The 21,338-nt window shown below is 42.1% G+C and overlaps 1 protein-coding gene across 5 annotated transcripts in view; it reads right to left on the minus strand.

Moving 5' to 3' along the window:
* cab39 (calcium binding protein 39) overlaps nucleotides 1-21,338 on the minus strand; it is an 80,926-nt gene that overhangs the window by 20,648 nt on the left and 38,940 nt on the right. For all 5 annotated transcript variants that reach the window (XM_038815063.1, XM_038815064.1, XM_038815065.1 and 2 more), the window contains one exon: nucleotides 6,640-6,804. In XM_038815063.1, coding sequence (XP_038670991.1) covers nucleotides 6,640-6,804 — 165 coding nt within the window. The remainder of the gene's footprint in view (nucleotides 1-6,639; nucleotides 6,805-21,338) is intronic.

The raw sequence follows: 21,338 nt of genomic DNA on the forward strand, positions 1-21,338 counted from the left end.
TCCTATCTTCTATGTAAATCACGATTCTAGCATAAAGGTACTCGAGTACAATCGTCCACACTAATCAATTAAGGCATCAAATAAAAGGAATGTCAGAATCCATCATGCCTGTCATGAATTAGAATAGAACAGTACAGCACAGAACAGGCCCTTGAGCCCTCAATGTTGTGCCGAGCCATGATCACCCTACTCAAACCCATGTATCCACCCTATACCCGTAACCCAACAACCTCCCCCTTAACCTTACTTTTATTAGGACACTACGGGCAATTTAGCATGGCTAATCCACCTAACCCGCACATCTTTGGACTGTGGGAGGAAACCGGAGCACCCGGAAGAAACCCACGCACACAGGGGGAGGACGTGCAGACTCCACACAGACAGTGACCCAGCCGGGAATCGAACCTGGGACCCTGGAGCTGTGAATTCTTGTGAATTCTTGGGAGGTTGTGGGGGAAAGAGGGATGAAAATCTGATGCAATATCAAAGGCTGAAGTCTAAAACTAGGCTTGCAATAAAGCATCAGCAATCCTACAATTTCAAAGTTACAAAGGTCATAACTTCCTGGGTTCTCCACCGTCGCATTCAGTGGGTACTCCAATGATGCGCTGGGGAATTCCTTGAGTAGGTTTCCACACAAAAGGTTTATTTGGCAATTGTCCATCCTCTGGACAATTGTACTGGGCTGGGAACCATCTGACAGAAGCAATTTAAATCGCTAACTTCGAATGGTTCTACCAGTTTTACCCTGGTAGTCACTTTGAAAGGGTTAAAAGTAAAAGAAAAATCACTTCTAACTCCAGAGCAACTACTGGGGCACCCAGGCCAGGGCCTCACCGGGGGCATCCCGCATTAACACAAATCATGAGTGGTGCTATATAATTAAACAACTAATAGGAAGGAGCAGCTCCACAAATATCCCCAACCTCAATGATGGGGATCCCAGCACATCAGCAGAAAAACTGAAAACGTTGCAACCATCTTCGGCCAGAAATGTTGAATGGATAATCCATCTTGGCCACCCTGATGGCCCCATGATCACAGATGCCAATCTACAGCCAATTTATTTAACTCCATGTGATATAAAGAAATGGTTGAAGGGAATCAGATACAGCAACGGTTCTAGGCCTCGGCAACATTCCAGCAGTAGCACCGAAGACGTGTTCCAGAACTATTTGTGCCCCTAGCCACGCTGTTGTACAGCTGCGAATAGCAGGACAAATTCAACCCAGTCAATTTCCATCCCATCAGTCTACTTTTCATCAAAGTGATGGAAGGAGTTACTGACCGTGCTATCAAGCGGCACTTATTCAACAAAGGCCTGCTCAGAAATGCTCAGTTTGGGTATCAACCGTGCCACTCAAATCCCGACCTCATTATAGTCTTGGTTCAAATATGGACAAAATAATAAAAAACTAATAATTATTATGGATAAAAGAGTTGAACCCAAGGTGGGTGTGACTGCCTTGACATCATTTGACTGAGTGCAGCATCAAGGTGCCCTAGAAAAATGGGAGTCAATGTGAGTCAGGGGGGAAACTCTACTGGATGGAGATACACTAAGCACAAAGAAAGATTGTTGTGGCAGTTGAGAGTCAGTCATCTCAGTCTCTGGAAATTACTGCACAAGTTCTTCAGGGTAGTGTCTTTAACCCAACCATCTTCAGCTGCGGATGATTGCACAATGTTCAGCATCATTCACAACACCTCCGATACTGAAGCAGTCAGTGTCCACAGGCAACAAGACCTGTACAACACTCCCGACTTGGGCTAAGTGGCAAATAATGTTCATGCCACATAAATGCCAGGAAATGACCATCTCCAACAAGAGAATCTAATCACCTCACCTTGACATTCAGTAGCATTAACATTGCTGAATCACTCACTAACATCTTAAGGGTTACCACTGACCAGAAACTGAAGACCAGCCTTATAACATTGTGGCTACAAGTGCAGGTCAGTGGCTGGAATTTTATGGCAAGTAACTCACCTCATGGCTCCGCAAAGCCTGTCACCATCTACAATAAGAAGTTTTACAACACCAGGTTCAAGTCCAACAGGTCTGTTTCAGAGCGCAGCTCCTTCCTCAGGTGAATGATTCGCCCGAGGAAGGAGCTGCGCTGGAAAAAAGTGATTTGAAACAAACCTGTTGGACTTTAATCTGGTGTTGTAAGACTTCTTACTGTGCCCACCCCAGTCCAACACTGGCATCACTATCTACAATGAACAAGTGTGAAGTGTGATGGAATGTGCTCCACTTGCCGGGCTCCAACAACACAAGCCACTTGGTACCATTCAGGACAAAGGAACCCACTTGATTGGCACCCCATCCACCATTGACTCTCAGTGGCAGGAATGTGCACACCATCTACAAGATGCACTCCAGCAACTCACCAAGGCCCCCTCAACAGCACCATTTGAACCTGCAACCTCTTACCACCTAGAAGACCAAGGGTAGCAACAGATGCATGGCAACACCACCTGCAAATTCCCGTCCAAGCCACACACCATTCTGACATGTCACTGGGTCAAAGTCCTGGAACTTTCTTCCTAACAGCACTGTGGGTGCACCTCCATCACACAAACTGCAGCAGTTCAAGGCAGCAACTCACCACCACCTTCTCAGGCGTAATTGGGGATGGGCAATAAAATCCAGCAACACATCTCGTAAATGAAATTTTAAAATTGCACCTATGCTATTTGCTTCAACAATCTACTTGTGGTAGCAAGATCCACATTGAAACCACACTTTGGCCAAAGACATTTCTCTCAAATTCCCTATTTATTAGTAACGTATACTTATGATTCCACATTCAGCTCTTGGCTACATCCATGAAAGACGACTTGATAGATAAAGACCTATCAGGTCATCCATCAATCTTCTCCTTTTCAGAGACAAGGACCTCAAGTCTGTCCTATCATTCCCAATAACTATAACTCCTCAGCTCTGGCATCATTCCAGTGAATTGTTTTTGTATCTTCTCCAGTGCCTTTATAAAATGGAACCCAGAACTGTTCATAGTACTCAAATCATATGACATCTCTGCTTTTCAATTCCACCCTTCTAGAAATGAACTCCAGTGCCTTGTTTGCTTCATGGTACCATAAAGGTTATTTTTTTAAAAATTACTATCCTTATCGAAGGCTTTTAGAAATCCAATCTATTACTTCTACTGCATTACTGCTGTTACCCTGTTACCCCTCAATGAATTTAACAAGGTTCATCAAGCATGACCTTCCCTTTTGAAATCTATGTTACAATTCTAGCAACAGTTTCTAAATGCTTTTGTGTTACACCCGAGTCAGCATTCTATTATCTTTCCTACCACTGATAGTAAACTATCCATAGACCCATCATTCCTTCAACTTGCTCCATTTTTTAAAAAACGAATCATATTAGCTGTCTGCCAGTCTTCTGGCATTATTCCCTCTTTCAACAACATTTTAATCATAGTGCCAATATCACTTCTTTAACTAAAATATGCACAGATTAAATCCATCCAAACAAGGAGTTTTATCCTTTCCAAATTCTATTAAGTTTACCAATTAAGATACCCCTTTCCTATTATAAATGTTTTTGTATAGTTTTCCTTCCCTTTTAATGAAATTGTATTTACCAGAGAGATTAAGATGGTGCCAACGGTGAACTAATTAACATTTCTGCCATTTCATCAACATTATGTGTCACTGTCTTTCACGTGGTTCCCATCCATGCACTTTTGTGGTGATGTGCTGATAGAATACCAGCCTTATTTCTTTTTATATTCATAGATAATTCAGTTCTATAGTTTCTAGTTACCTTCCTAATTGTTTCTAGGCTTTTTCCCAATATTTTCATATACCTCTTTTCTTGCCTACGTAGTGTGCGCTGCTTTTTTTTCGGTTTCTGTTCCCCCCTTATTTCTTTATTAAGCCAGGGCATCTCATTATCAGCTAATCGCTTTTTGCATTTTTAGTAGGGTATATTTATCTACAGCTCTGGTGATCATAATTTTAAATATTTCACATCGCTGTTCTATTTTTGTGTTTGTCAGCAGCTTTTCCCTGTTCGTTCTTCATAGTTCCATTCCCATTCTTTTAAAATGAGCATTTTCCCAATGTATTACTTTGGACTTTGCGTTACGTCCATGTCACTCTTCATCTTAAACCTCAGTGTGTTGTGATTACTTTGTCCAAATCTTCCCCTATTCTCATCTGTTTTGATTCCTTTCCTATTAATAGATCCATCAGTGCTCTAATTTTGTTGGGCTATTAACATATTAAAGAAAGGAGTCATGTACACACTGTGAAACTCAAATTCCCTGTGCACCTCTTTTTGACAATTTGACGGTTAAGATCACCCAATTATTATTCTGTTCTTTATTCGTTTCATATACCTCTTTACTTATTTCTTCCTCCACTTGTTACATAATTACTGTGCATGTTGATCTCTTCCCGATCAAACAGAACAGGGATATACGCTATATATTAGAACAAAGGGAGTCGAAAGGAAGATGAAGGCACATATTTTGTGAAGCCTTTTAGGAATTCAAAATAAGCCTGGATGTCTATGTAAATTGATCCTTCAATCGTCTACTGACGATAAACTTTCTAGCACTATTCCAAGCATTTAAAAGATGGAATTAAGCGAGAACAACCTGAAGCTACTTAAAGCACAAGTAATTAATGCTAATAACTCAAAATTGGTTTGAATACCTGATTTAGAATGGCTTTAACATCCTTCCAGTAACCAGGCGGCGGGGGCAGAGCAAGCATCTGCACCACTGCTCCTGCTGGCCGGGGACCCCGCGAGAAGCCCGAGGAGATCCCGCTTGTCGATGATCCCGGTGGCGGGATCAAGGCAGCCCGAGTTGGTTGGTGGGCCCGTGTCGGTGTAGTGGCGGATTCGGGCCCGGAGAGCGACTGTCTGAAGGATGTCAGCCGGCCAGTGTCAGGAACGTAGGGTGCTCATGAGGGTCTCTGTGCAGTGGGGTGCAGGGCTCACTAGTGCCTCACACTGTGTCGCCCCTCACCCGCTCTGGTGGATTCCCAGAGTCTGGCACATCTTAATTGCAAGTTCATTTGTTTCTCGGCCTCAATAGATGTTTCAGGCAGTGTCCTATTGGGCCCTTCCCCCACTTCCACCAACAGCCCGACTCCCTCCCACCCACAGCCCGACTCCCTCCCACCCCACCACCCTCCTTTCCTCTCTCTCCCCACCATCACCCCTTCCGTTCCTTCTGTTGGTGCAGAGGCGAGGGTATCTGGTCACTCCAGCGCAAAGTTTAGTGCATGTACCTTTTGTTGTTTAGTACAAATGTGTTGTGAACCGTTTTAATAATCAGAGTATCCTACTTCCCCTCCCCGTACGTTGGTACTGAGGGGAGGGTACCCTGTTTCTCTAACACAAAATTAGTGTTTGTACCGTTTGACCTTGTATATATTTTTTAATGTTTTAATAAAACGATATGGCTTTAACATGCTTACGTAGGTCAATAAGAACTATTGTTATTCAATCAAATTGGTTGTAATCATCCACAATTAAAATATTGTAGTAAATCAATATCAGTATCAAGTTGTTTTCAACATGCTCCCACTGATCTATTAATTATTCACATGATTAAATGTACAAGTGGTTCAAGTAAAAAAATAACTACAAACACATTAAAATGCCAATCACAATTTGCTACAGACAAACACCTGCTTTAGTTGCATAATACCAAAGGCAACAGGATTCTGCCAAAGTGGATTCTTTGCTCCACCCTTCAAACATCCTGCCTTGAAGCAAAAGATCAAATATAAAAGGGCAAACCTCTTAAATATGCTTTTGAGAGACATCTTTCAGGCTTTTGTCTGTGGTTTTCCCGTCTTTGCCTCTTTCCATCAGGTTCTACAGAATTAGAGTTGATTCATGGCAACAACCGTAAAGGCAGAGAGCAAAGGCAAGCACCCAGGCAATCCAGAAATTAGAGTAGGAACAGGCTACACAGCTAAGAGTCTAATTGGGAATTAATCCCATTATGGTATCAACTTATTTTAGTACCACCCACCAAGTTTAAATTAGTGAAGCACCCACTGTTGCTCCAAGAAAAACACAAATTGATGTTCAATACAGTAGCATACTGTGCCTTATTGAAATACTTAACCTGAGGAGTCAGTATTCACTGACCAGAATAGCTCACTGTTCATGAAAAGTCTGGAAAAAATGGGTTTACATTAAATACTCCCAGGAGACAGAATATTTTACCCTAAAAGGGCTTCATTTTTTTTCTTTCCCTGTAAGGCAGGTTAATAGAAAAACAACTCAGTAGAGAAGAGAGTGAAGACCGTGAGCAGATTTTATTCATTTAGTCACCAGACCTAGGCACTCTGTTCCGATGACAACTAAGGCAGATGTTAGCAATTTTGAATTCGCCTTCTGGAGCATCTATAAGGGCTACTGACCATTAGTAGTAATGTCAGAGGTTATATAATTCTGCTTCTTGCTGAATTAATTGCTCATGGAAGCGACATTCAATTATAGCACTTGGAAATAATCTTCTCAAACTCAAATGAACGTTTAATATATCATGGTATTGTCAACATTCTCACAAGAAAACTCAAATATACATGTTTCAAAAATAAAATTACTTTGAATTTATAGACCACTTTTCTTCTCACCTCAAAGTCAATGAGCTGTAAGTCTGCTATCAAAGTGCCGAGGAGACCACTGTTGTACAACTCCTGAGCCAGCTGTGCCACTGCTTCAGTCTGTGGTTCTTTCTCATTTGTACCATACAATATTTCTTTCATAGCTACCAGATTCTTTGATACCTCTTCTGTGGCCTAGACAGAAGAGAAAGGTTTAGAAGATAGGTGCTGCCTTACAAACAACAAATTTAATATGTTCACTGTAGTGTGAAACCTCTGGCGTTCAAAACAACACACACACTGAAGTGCCATTAACGGTTTTGAGCAATCAGTAATAAATTAATTGGTGCTCTGCTCTACTACTTTGCAGACCTACACCCTTGCATTGCTATTCAATGTATTAACGGGTGAATCCTTTATCTGACAGACCAACAAAAGGTTGAACAAAACAAGGAGCTTCTCATAGAACAAAAATAGGAAGGGAAGACAAGTTATTTTGGATTGATTTCCAGAAAAACTAAGAGCAGACCACTGACACATGATCTTAAGTCGGAGAAAAGCATAATGCATTGGAGCGTGAAGTTTTTTTTGAATACCCCTGACAAATAATTTAAAAAGGTACAGCAATTTTACTAAAATATCTAATTAACTTGTTCATTTCATTGCTATGTTTCAATTTTAAAAATAATAAACAAATGATAACAAAATCTCAGCATACAATTACATTTCAAAGTACCAAAATGATAATTTACTTTTGCACAGATGTCTTTAGGGGAATAATTCCATTATCCTGCTAAACAGTGAGAAAGATTGACCAATCAGGATGGGTTTCAGTAGAATTAGATATTTCCATTAGCCAATTAGGAAACACACTTGGTTATATCGGTGATAGTTGAGATATGGTCACATTTAAAAAAGAAATAAAAAGTTCTCCTTCAACAACTTGAATTATATAGCACCTCTAACATGTGCAAAGGCATTTCACAAGACCATTATTAAACAAAATATGATACTAACTCACATGAGATTTCAGCCAATGTCCAAAAGCTTGATCAAACTAGTAGTTTTTAAGGAATTTATAAAGGATGAAAAAGAAAGGTTTATGAAGGGAATTCCAGGACGAAAGCCATGGTAGCTGAAGACATGACGACCAATAGTACAGCAATTAAAATCAGTGATATTTAAGAGCCAAAATGTCAGCCAGGCGTGCAGATGTCTGAGGTTATAAACATAGAGAAGGGAGTGGCTATGGAGGGAATTGAAAAAAAAGGATGCAAATTTTAAAAATGGTGTGTTCCCTAACTAGGAACCAATGAAGTCATTAAGCACAGAGATGATGGATGATGGACTTGGGCTGAATTAAGACAAAGACTGGAGAGTTTCAGATCACCTCAAGTTTACGGAAGATAGGAGAGAGGCCAATTATAACTGCGGTGCAGTAGTGAAGACTTCAATGACAAAATAAGTTGAATATTTCAGCAGATGGGCTAAAGCAGGGTCAGAATCAGGCAATGTTACAGAGATGGGAATAGACAGTATTAGTCATTGTGCAAATGTGGTCAGAAGATGCATCTCCAGCTTAGGTACAATTCCAAGTTTACAAACGGCCTGTTTCAGTCTCAGCTGTCAGGAAGAAGGATGGAGTCGATAATTAGGTAGTGGAATTTGTGGCGGCGACCAAAAAACTGGCTTCGGTCTTTGCAATATTTTGGAGTAAGTTTTTGCCCATCTGGTACAGGATGCAGGAGAAGCAGTTTGACAATAATACAGTTGAGGTGTTAGTGAGGTAAAGCTGGGTGTTGTCACTGCATATATGAAAAACTGATAGTGTTTGGATGTTGTCACTGAGGAGGATTACGATCCCAGACTTGACCCCAACAGTGGCTAAGATACTGAACCAAAACCCCAATATTTTAAGTTATTGGAAAGACTGTGCGGAAGGAATATTTCACTCTAGGAGTGACTGCATGAAACAATGGGTATTTTTGTTTGAATAAAACTTTATTAGGAATACCATCTTAATCGTGGCGATATTTGGGGTTTCCGAGAAGCCCGAGCTCATAGAGAGGAGGAAGGCCGATGTCGTAGCCTTCACCTCTCCGATTGCACGGCAGCAAATTATGCTGGAGTGGCGGTCGGCATTGCCATCGGGGTAACGGCATGGTTGGGTGACCTGTACGACTTCCTGCAGTTAAAGATAAAGTATGGGTCAAGCGGCTCAGCAAGGGTGTTGAGAAAAGGTGACGGATGTTTGTGACCATGTTTGAGGAGCTGTTTGTCGCAGGAGGGGGTGGGGGGGTGGAGAGGGTGAAAAAGGGGGGGAAATCTGTACAGACTGTGTAGTTGATTGTTGGGAAATATGTTCCCCGGGGTGTTTATTTGTTGTAACCTGGTTTGATACATGTTTGTAATAAAATACATTTAAAAAATAAATGAATACAATCTTAACCTCTTTAGCTTCACACCCGAAAAGAACAGTTTCCTCCTTAAACACCACTACTCAACTGCCCATTAAACAACATGAAACATAGAGCTCTCGATCTATTTGAAAATCATTATGGCATAAAGATTTTTAAAATAAACTTATAGTACCCAATAATTTTTTTTCCAATTAAGGAGCAATTTAGTGCGGCCAATCCACCTAACCTGCACATCTTTGGGTTGTGGGGGTGAGACCCAGGCAGACACGGGAGAATGCGCAAATTCCACACAGACAGTGACCCGGGGCCAGGATTCGAACCCGTCTTCTGCGCCGTAGGCAGCCGTACTAACCACTGTGCCACATGCCACCTAAGTATGGCATAAAGTAATACTTGTTTTATAAAACAAATTTGGCTCCTGTTAGAACTCCTTCAACTCTGGCTGAATATCTTCATAGAACATAGAACAGTACAGCACAGAACAGGCTCTTCGGCCCTCGATGTTGTGCCGAGCAATGCTCACCCTACCCAAACCCACGCATCCACCCTATACCCGGAACCCAACAACTCCCCCCTTAACCTTACTATTAGGACACTACGGGCAATTTAGCATGGCCAATCCACCTAACCCGCACATCTTTGGACTGTGGGAGGAAACCGGAGCACCCGGAAGAAACCCACGCACACACGGGGAGGACGTGCAGACTCCACACAGACAGTGACCCAGCCGGGAATCGAACCTGGGACCCTGGAGCTGTGAAGCATTTATGCTAACCACCATGCTACCGTGCTGCCCCACATAAAGTGTGTTTCAGCTTCTTCCTTGTCCCCAGACAAGACTGTTCTGCTTTATGTATCATCAGTCTTTTATAATTATGTGAGAGAATTGTGGACTGTGTCAGACACATCAGACTTTACCTCTTCTCCCTTCAAAGCCTTCTCCAAAACTGACTTTCTGCATTTCTTGGCTCCACCCAGCAATGACATTATCCCCCATGCAAATTAATTCTACAGACTTAAAGTACATTAACTTCCCAGGGAATTTCTGCAGTCAAAGCACAGTGCATTAGCCCAGACTAAAAACCAGATTAATTTGGTCAATTTCACCTTCTGCCTCCTAGAATCTACCAGGCCTTTACAAAACAAAATTATCACTGCAGTCAAACACAGTATAAACCCAGGCTTTAACCCTTAAATTGTCACACTATTTAGAAGCCAATATTCCCAAAATCCTCCATTCGTCACAGGGGCAGTATGTAAATGTGAAACTGAAAGGAGCCATGGTTAGAACCTTGGGCGTACCTGGAGGTACCAATGGAAGAACGGGAGTAGCCATTGCAGGGAGAAAGCAGTTCTACTGGTCATTGTCAACTGATGATCTGCAAAGATTTTTTTGTAGCTCGTAAGCAAAGCAATGATTGGGATTCGTAGCAAACCCAAGTTATTTAATAAGCTGTACAAGGACAGCCAGGGAATTTTCAATTTTTCAATATTCATTTATCATAGAATTTACAGTGGAGGCCATTCAGCCCATCGAGTCTGCACTGGCCCTTTGAAAGAGCACACTACCTAAGCCCACACCTCCACCCAACCCCGTAACCTTTTTTGGACACCAAGGACAATTTAGCATAGCCAATCCACCTAACCTGCACATCTTTGGACTGTGGGAGGAAACCGGAGCACCTGGAAGAAACCCACACAGTCACGGGGAGAAATGTGCAGACTCCGCACAGTGGCCCAAGTGGGAATCGAATCTGGGACCCTGGAGCAGTGTAGCAACTGTGCCAATCACAGTGCTACCGTGCTGCCCACCCTCGTTGCATAAACCAACAGCTCTTTAACAAACATTCAATTAAACACATGTGCAAATTCACAATAATCACAAATTACTGCCAGTTATTTGTCTCATTGAAAAATAATGCCCCGTAAAAAAAAAGTAAACTTTTTAATATTAGTCACCAAGTGATTATTTTAATAACTGTAAATCATTCAACCACCAGTGAAAATTTGAACTGGGGAAAACAAAAACACCAATCTTGTCTGGATTCTCTTGCCCCAGTGCAAAAGTGTGTCACTTTGGCCAGGGATCTTTCTTGGCATCCTTTGATATGGCATCAAGCTGCAATTCGTTTTGCAAAATAGCTGGATAATGGATTGTGCTTTTCAGGTTGCTGACTCATGGCACCTATTAAACTGGAGCACATGGAATACGATGTAACGCTGCTGCTGTGGGAGCACATGTTTATAAAACAGCTCATCAGAAAGAAAAGTGATCAATAAACCATCAATAAACACAGGAAAAATGCAACCACGGACAGTCAATTTGACCGAGCTGTACTTTTAAGATTTCAAAGCTCATATCATTATAATAATAATAATCTTTATTACTGTCACAAGTAGGCTGACATTAACACTGCAATGAAGTCACTGAAAAAGTCCCTAGTCGCCACACTCTGGCGCCTGTTCGGGAACACTGAGGGAGAATTCAGAATGTCCAATTCACCTAACAAGCACGTCTTTCGGGACTTGTGGGAGGAAACACAAGCACCCGGAGGAAACCCACACAGACACGGGGAGAACAGACAGTGACCCAAGCCAGGAGTCGAACCCGGGTCCCTGGTGCTGTGAAGCAATAGTGCTAACCACTGTGCTACCGTGACGCCATTAGCATTGAAGTCCAAGTACTGCCACCTATTCCAGCCACATACTTCAGTTGCAGCAAAATGTTCATTAGAGGAATGGAAAAGAAATCACCCTTATGCTGGCGGTCAAAGTGTACGTGGAGTGATTGGTTCTCAATTTAACGGTGAAAGAGATGAACAGTGATTGGTTCTCAATTTAACGGTGAAAGAGATGCCCAAGCTACTTTTGAAAAAAAATTGCAATAAAAAACTCCTGGTGTCCTGCTATCCTTTTGTCAGAGCCATTTCCTCTCTCCATCAACTTTTTTTGCCGTTCTCCCTCTCCCATTCCCTTTCTCTCTCCTCATTTCCCCCCCCCCCCCCCCTCCCCCACACGAACCCCAACTGCCTCTTTCCTCTTGCTTCCTTCTGTGTCTTGGTCCAATTAACCGGTGCCTTCAAACTCTACTTATTAAACCCCATATTTGGTCTTGAATGCCACAGAAGATCGGCAAGTAAATGTTAAACTGTAGCATTTCAAGCAGCATAAAAGGAAAGGCTGAGACAGAGCCAAGCAACATAAAAGGCAAGGCCAAGCTCAGAGTAGCATAAAAGGAGGGACCAAGAGCTAAGTTTGGCAGCACTGTGATCGGACTGCGAGTCTGCACTGAATGGGAGTAAAGGAAAATCACAAATTGATGTCACTCGGCAGGAGGAAACACATCAACTATAAAGGAGGACATGATCAATTAATTAGTATAAAAAAGCCAATTTGATCATTTATCAGACAATTACAATAGGCGTTCAATGACTCAATCAGATCTCGGAGTATAAAGCTGAAATTAAATAAGGGATAGCAACATTAAAGGGTTTTGCATTCTTCAGTAAATTAAAATGCGGTATACAGATAATAAGAATTAAGTAAAACATTTTAAGTTAATTCCCTATAAAAAAGTAACAAATGAGATGCAGCAGATTGATGAGTAGCAGCTGAGTTTTAATACTTATTTAACTCTGAAGTTTATTTCAAGTCAGTCAATAGTCTGATAAATAGAGCCATTGCAGGGCATCTCAGTCCCCAGAACGTTTTGGTGTAGCAAGTGTCATCAGCTGGAGCTGACCAAGACATTTAGTAAAGTACCACAAAACAGGCTCGTCAGCAAAGTTAAAGCTCATGCAATAAAATGGACAGTGGTAGCATGTTGACTGAGAATAATAGTGGTGAATGTTTCATCAGAGGAAGTATAGTGGGGTTCCACAAGGGTCAGTATTATGACCACTTTTTATTTCAGATCTACATTGGTGGCCTTGGCTTTGGTGTGCATAGCACAATTTCAAAATTAGCCATTATGGACAACACAATACATGGAAGCATTGTGAACTATGAGAAGGATAGTGATATAGACTTCAAGAGGGCATAGACAAGCTGGTCAGATGGGAAGACATGTGGCAGATAACCTTTACTGCAGAGAAGCTTGAAGCGATGTATTTTGATAGGAGGAATGCAAGGCATTTTAAAATAAAGGATACAATCCTAAAGTGGGATTGGAGGGCGAGAGGGATCTGGGGTATTTGTGAACAAATCATTGAAGGTGCAGGGCAGATTGAGAAAGCAGTTAATAAATCATACAAGATCATGGGGTTATAAATATAGGCACAAAGTACAAAAATCAGGGAAATGGCTTCAAATCTTTCTAAAATGCTGGTTCAGCCTCAACAATGGTATTGTGCCCAATTCTGAGCACCAGTTCCAGATTTTAAGTGCTTCAGGGAGTTAGTGAAAACAAGCATTTTATTTAGTCTGACATAGAAATAAACAGAATTTTAGTGCAGAAAGATTAAAAACAAAATTTTAAATAGATGATTCAAAACTAATAATGGATCCCATACCCACAACTGAATACATGGAGTTAATCAAAACTACATCAAACCTAGAATGTAAAATTCAAACGGTGTACAGTCATCTTTACAAAGATCTTGTGTGTAAAAATTATAGTTCCCTATTCACCATTATAAACTGAGCTATTCAAATTGCCTTTGTTTTATGTTTGGTCAGCAGCAGTTTAGCTGCAAATGAAGGTGTGCTGGAGTCATTTATCAAGAACTCATGTTGACTCTCTTTCAGACCTGATCAAATATCAACTGTGATCATCAACCGCAGTGTTAGAAGCACTGAGTAACAGCAATTGCAGGTAATCAGGAAGTGCAAGACCATTAAACAGAAAGGCACAAAATCAACATACCAGCGTTACAGGCTGCCAGTTGCAAGACAGTAGCAACATCAAAATTACAGCATCGATAAAGGTTGTGAGAAACTCCGATAGTCAAGATGCTATGCGCATGAGAAAATTTAAGAAACACCCAAACCAATGGGTTAGATTTAGAAAAGGTCAAATTCAGCACAACTTAGAGCTATCATGGGAAATTATTCGATTACGCAAGCGTTAAAAAAAAACTGTTCAGAGAAGCTTTTTTGGTACCATTTATGAAGTCCTTCGCTTCAGTACTTGCAAACTGATTTCAGGTGTTTGGAAAACAGTTCATAGTACTATGTACTTCTGAGGCCATAAAACATTCTTTAAGAGTCACTTAACCCCATATGCAATATGATTCTAGGGGTGGAGGAGAGTGGGCAAGTTTTAATTGGATGTCTCGTCTTGTGAAGACTTTCCCTAAAGCAGCAGCAGGTCGGTGCACTGAAATAACTCTAGGTTGTAAGTCCAACACGTGGTGGCTATGTCAATGCCAGAGGCATCATCACTCCAGTAACTGCAAACAATTGTTTGTTCTATGTGCTGATATATCCAGCAATAATTGTTGATTGTTATAAATTGATACACATAGCCATTTTAGTTAAACATTTTCATTTTGTTTTCTTCAGTGGGGTTGAAAAAAATCTCTTCAACTTAATGAATAATTCTAGTCTAACTTTTAAATATTGACTTATAAAATGGGGGATGAATTGGATGTATAGCTGGACTTAATTTCATTTTACAATCTTCAGTTTTGAGCTGTGTACAAATTCTGCAAATTAGCACCATGCTTGTCCTCCAGAAGTATTTATTCATTCATAGGATATGGGGGTCTTTGATTCGTTAGTTATTGCCCATCCCTAATTGCCATTTAGGTGATGGTGAATGGCCTTCTAGTCCAATATTATAAAACAGCAATGCAAGCACACAAACTCAATTTAACCAAATAACAGCAAATCAGCGAGATTACTTATGGAGGTGTGATAATCTGGGTACTACATTCATTTTAGGCCACTTACGGGAAGCAATTTTATTCAATTTGCTGTACAACATCTTCCCAATTCAGGCAGATGTTTTTCACCAAACTCCATCAATAATACCCAACATTTGGGAATCATACAGACCGGTTACCTTTAGGTTGAGTAATCAATTCAACCCCTCATTTCTATCCTTGTCTAAACAAATAAAAGCACTCTACTATTAATTGAATCATGCACATTCTTGTCTGTAACTGACTTTATAAAATTAAAATTAGTTATCAGACACAACACTCTCCAATCTACTGATGAGAGATGTGCCGTGAAAATGCTCAGATTGCTTTTTCTCTCCCAGTGTCCTTGCCAAGCTCACAATTTGTACAAATTTATTTGAAAAAAAATAAAATGTATACTGTACAGGATTTAAATTAGTTCTTACAAGGTTCTGCGGTTTACTTTCCTCACACATATATTTATTGTGAGAGGCATGAATACCGCATCTGCTGTTGTTCCACCCATCAAACAATCATGTGTGCACAGATTGCTCCATTCTGAATGCAACACACCTGCTCAAGAAACAAACAGCTACTCAACATCGACGGCACCTGCCTGTCAGCCGACACCAACATCTGGTAACAAGTTCCATGTGCAGAGGGCGAGATGAGCAATACATCTCTCTCAGAGCAATGTGAAACTAGTTCGTCAGCAACTACCACACAAGTGGAAAAATAGAGTTCAAATATTTGGACATAAAAATCAGTTTGGACTTGTGTAAAGGACAATCGGTAATATAATTAGCCAGGACTGAAAATTTCAGCAGCTAAACTCCAGAGAGTACTTTTCAGCAGGTTTGAAGAAAGTAAAATGCTGAGAGTAACTGTTTTATTCTTAAGCTTCAAAAGGGTGTTTGCTTGTTCATGAATAATTTAGTTGGCATCGTGTCAAATAAAATAAACCATAACATGCTTCTTCCTACTGCACTTCATTTACTAAATAGTTCATGATATTCTTTTCAGGTATTATTGTTAGGAAATAGAAATAGTTTTTAATAAGTTGTATAAATAGAGATAAGTAAGTTGTATTTGCATTTATGGGCGTTAGGAAAAAGGTATAACTTTAACTTTAAGTTTGATTTATATTTTTTTATTTGGGTTAAAAAAATGAAACCTGGATCTATTTCATTTTAAAAGTGGAGCCAGCAGGTCTAAAGCTGTTTGCATTACCTGCATTTTTCATGCGGTTTTACAATACTTGTAGTAGTTTAAGTTAAAAAACAAAGTAGAGAAAGAAATGGTCATTGCCTAGCAACAGGGGTTCTAGCGAGAGACAACCACTGAGACAGAACAGCAGTGTTTAGTTCAGTTGGTGATTACGTTCTAAATTGAAGGGAGCAGATTGCCGAGGAAAATACCTCTCGGAATCTTCGATGAACTATAAAGTTAAAGTAACAGTCAATGTATTCTTTGAGCAGCACGGTGGCACAGTGCTTCACATCTCCAGGGACCCAGGTTCAGTCCGGCCTCGGATGACTGTGAGGAGTTTGCACTTTCTCCCTGTGCCTGCATGGGTTCCTCCCACAGTCCAAAGATGTGTAGATTAGGTGGATTGGCCATGCTAAATTGCCCCTAAATGTCCAAAAGATTAGGTGGGGTTATTGGGTTACAGAGATAGGGTGAGGTGTGGGCTTAAGTAGGGTGCTCTTTCCAAAGGTTGGCACAGACTAGATGGGCCAAATGGCCTCCTTTTGCGCTGTAAATTCTATGATTATTCCATGATTGTTCCATGATCTCAAGCGTGACCAAGTGGTCAGCAGTCTATGGGGAAAGGGAATTACAGGGAACAAAGGGAAAGGAAAGGAAAAGAAAAGGAATCAGGATACGGTCCTGTTAAATGAATTAAGAGTAAGGAACAGAGGTAGGCTCCAGGTTTTCAAGTGAGAAAGCTGCAGGAAGCATACTTAAAGCAAAATAGGCATGTGAGAAGGCAGAGGTCCAAGGAAACAGCCAAAGCTCTGAAACTCTACCAACAGCCTGTGAAGCAATGGTATTTTGTTGGCATAGCCAAGTATCTGAGAGATTGCATGGAAGGTGAAGCTCGAATACACATGGCAATTCAGAGGAGAGAAACCTCGGAAAGCTAGATTGGGGTGGGCCCTTGTATATAGAACATACATACAGTACAGGAGGCCATTCGGCCCATTGAGTCTGAACTGACCCACTTAAGCCCTCCCTTCCACCCTATCCCCGTAACCCATTAACCTCTCCTAACCGTTTTGGTCACTAAGGGCAATTTATCATGGCCAATCCACCTAACCTGCACGTCTTTTGGACAGTGGGAGGAAACCGGAGCACACGGAGGAAACCCACGTAGACACTGGGAGAATGTGCAGACTCCACACAGACAGTGAACCAGCAGGGAATCGAACCTGGCACTATGAAGTCTCAGTGATATTCACTTGTGCTACCGTGCTGCCCTTGTAGAAGAGGTCAGAGATTGTGCTGGTTGAGAGAAGATTCTAAAGCAAGTATTTTGAGCATTGAGATTGGAAACCCTTGAGTGAAAGACAGAGTTTCAGTGAATGAGCTGGCTTAAAATGTGAAAAGCGTCTGAGGAGAGTTGATGAGAGATCCATGGCATCAGTTTTGGGTGGCATGCTCAGGGTGCCATCTGTCAGTTGGCTTGACAAAAGGTCAGCTACTAATTTACTATGAATATTGAGTAGAAGATAGATTTTGTAACTGTTATCTTTACAAATCTGGAAAAGTATAGTTGTAGGTGAAGGAGCAGTGTAATATAGTTAATCTTTTCTTGTTTAATGTTTTATTCTTTTGTTAAAAGTTCATCAATCGTCTCAGATTTATTTCAGTAGCCCCTCTCCATGTTTCTAAACAAAAAAAAGTTCGGATCGCTCAAGCCTGGTTCCACCCAAGGATCTGACTTGCCCAGTCGTAACACCAACTAGGATCATAACACTATTCCTGCATTATGTTGTGAAGAAAATTTCTTATGTCAAATAATAATTAATTAACTTCAGAGTCACTTTTGATGATGTACCAAGGATTTTAGTAAAGAGCAATGATTGGCCACGTAAAATGTTCTTGTTATTTACATATTTGAACTGTGAAAACAGCCAATAGTATAGTTATATAGTCTGTCTTTTCCTTTCAAAGTTGGCTTCAATATAGGAGTTGTGAGCTACGCAACAATGAAGCCAGTAGAAGGAGCAATTGAAAAATGATGATCAAGATCATCACAGAAATCAAACAATTGACTGGGATGAATATATTAGCTCAAAAGTGATGTTTTTTCTGGCACATAAGGTAAATAACCCAAATGACATTAGAATCTTATAGAGTTGGATTCTTCTAGCCTGTCAAATACTGCACATATATTTAAATTAGAAACATACAAAATAGTAGGCCATTCAGCCGCTTGAGCCATCCACAAGAGCCCGAGGTCCCAGTGACCAATAGTTCATAACAGTGTCCCGTATGGGAAGAAGAGATCAGAAGTACCTAAAGGGGAAAGGATGGCCCCTATGGTCTGAGTTTTGTGCGAATGAAGAGACAGGTCCTGGCAGCATAGAACAGACTTGGTGGGACAGCCTGACTGAGATCCATAAGAAGAATTTAGCTAAGGGTCGTAAAGCAATGGCAATCGTGTCCTGTCTGGCACAATTGCGAGGCACAGAGGAGGTTGTGAAGACGCTCGCAAGCAGCTAGAGGAGAAAGAGAAAAGCAGAGGCGGAGATTTAAGTGAGTGCGAGAAGTTAAATGTACAGCTCCAGGAGCAGTTAGCAGCGAAGGACAAGGAAATGGATGATGTCAAGAGGGCACATCAATCCTGTCGCGCCCACCTTAGCAGCTTCCAAATCTAATACGATAAGGCCTACCAGGACGCACAGCGTGCTGTACTGGTAAGAGAAGAGAATCAGGTACACATCTTAAAGAAGCAACGCGATGATTTAAAAGCAGCCCTCCGAGCACTCCACAGTTCCACCACAGAACAGAGGCAGAGTTTGGTGGACCATGCCAAATGCAGGCAGCAAATTGCAAGGTTGCAATCCCTGCTATCAGTTCAGAATGGGTTTAGAGACACTTATAGCCCGCAGCTAGACTAGGAAGATGGCCCCGATTGGCAGGAACTCAGTGAAACGGCCCAACGGGACGTAAGTGAGACGAAAATCAAAATAGAGCCCCTCAGGCCCGGAGAAAAGCACCCGCCCCACCGATTGCACGGGCAGCACCCAACCCAATGAACCCCATCATCACATAGCGTAGGGTGACCACAGAACACCAACCCGATTTTGTCTACACCACCCCATTATCGCTCACTCAGTTATGAGACGCCCGAGATAAGATAGAAACGTTGCTCCCCACAACGGACCCACATCACTTTTTCGAGTTAGTAAAACAACAAACCCTGATGTATGGTTTAGACAAGCCGGAGCAGGTTAAGCTCAAAGTTATGTGCTTACACCCCGCAGTAAGTTAAGCCCTTCCTGACCCACAAAATATCGGAGGAGGTAGCCTCCAAGAAATGAAAATGGCCATCTTAGACGCCATAGGCTATAACAAAGGAGATCCAGTAGACGGACTCAACCGGTGCAGGCAGAAAAAGGGAGAGCATCCAACAGCGTTTGCTGGATGCCTTTGGATCCATTTCACCGCGGTATTCGGTGAATTAGCTCGCACCCATTTATCAGCAGACAATACGGCCAAATGGACCCGCACGTTAGTGTCCCCCGCCACAGAGGCAAGACAGAAGGCTTGCGCCAATTATAACCCCCCAGCGCACAATGAAGTGTGGGTTCTGAAACGATTGTCCAGAGCTTGGGAACAGTTGGTACAGAAAAAGACAGAACATGAGAGAGTAGACACCACCATAAACCCAATAAAGGCACACCAAGACCCCACATGGGTAAATGAAGGCAGAGGTACAGCGCAACACCCCAAGACACAGGAATGCTATAATTGCGGACAGAAGGGACATTACGCCCGAGAATGTCAAGCCCCCCCGAAACAGCAACAGAATCATCCCACAAATGCCCCCCCCGAACCAGCAACAACAACAGCCCAACCCCCCACCCAGGGAACCAAACCCAAGGTAGCAATACACCAGAGAGCCTGCGCCACCTTACGTGCCCCAGGGTCATGTTACAACTGTGGGCAGTCAGGACACTTCGCCCAAGATTGCAGGAGACCCCCACCACCAGCTAGATTAGCCCCCAGATATGAAAGAGAACACCCACAGCAGCTACAAGGTCCCAGCTGATCGTCGTTGGAACAGTCCAGTTGCTCGCGTTACCCACTTCTACCCCCCTCACCACACAGGCCCCTAACAGGACAACCCAACCCAACACTACACCGCACACAAACCCAGCCACCAGTACCCCCACATGGTGTGAGATCATCATCAAGTGGTATTCTCTGTCCTACACAGTGGAGGCCTTACTAGTAATAACCATATTGTACAGCACCATTCAGACAATTAGACTGCGGAAATGGAGATGGAGAGACTCCCGCCCCCCAGTATATACATTGAGCCCCTTTCCTCAGACTCCAGCAAACCCCACCCTCTTTCTGAACCTTTTCTTTAATAAATTCCGCGGTTGTTGTTTTGTGAATAAAGTTTATTTTTGTGTGTATGTGAGTGTCCGTGATAGAAAGAAGTGCAATGCTGCTATCGAATATTTTTTGCATTGTAACATAAGTTTTGGGATTGTAAATGTCTAGTACGAGGCAGTTAACCCTAACCCTTTTACTGAATGTTAAATGGCTCCCTAGAGATTCTTAGACACATGGTAAATTAGGTAAATGTTTTTGGATCCATAGGACAGAGTAGAGTAGAACCTGTCGTTGGTTAAGGGTACCCGGCATCCCAAGAGAACAAAGACGACCCAGTATTGTGATCCTTCACGCTTCGCACTGTGGATCAAGAGGACGGAGTATAGCCATCTGGGATGGCCACTTCCAACTAAGTACAGAGCAACTCGCAAAGACTGATGGGTAAAATGGACAAGCCAAGAGTCAGGAGGTTCAGAGCACTGAAATGCATATTTGTAGCAAAGTCCAGAAGGTATTGAAACCCTGTCCCATTAGCACGTTAATCAGGCCGATTAGCAGGTGGTGGCCCATCTCCCCCAACATAAAGCAACCGAAACAGTCCCAGACATTTTGGCGCCACTCCCTGTCCAAGGGAAACACAAACAACGGGATCAATGACCGCTTGAGACATGCCCAGTCATCCAGATCCCCGCCCACTTATTGGTAATGAATCAAACGGAGTGATCATGGATCACCCAATTAGTGAGGCCCAAATCGAAGGACCGCCCAAAAGAGCGCAACACCCCCCCCCCCACCCAGTATAAAGGAAGAGTTTGCCAGATGCTCGCTCTCTTTTGGCTTTGGTACCCCGGTCACGGCCATTGCCAAATGCAGCAGGAACACCAGAAGCAAG

Source organism: Scyliorhinus canicula, chromosome 13 (assembly GCF_902713615.1).
Source record: "Scyliorhinus canicula chromosome 13, sScyCan1.1, whole genome shotgun sequence".
In the NCBI taxonomy this organism is placed as follows: Eukaryota; Metazoa; Chordata; class Chondrichthyes; order Carcharhiniformes; family Scyliorhinidae; genus Scyliorhinus; species Scyliorhinus canicula.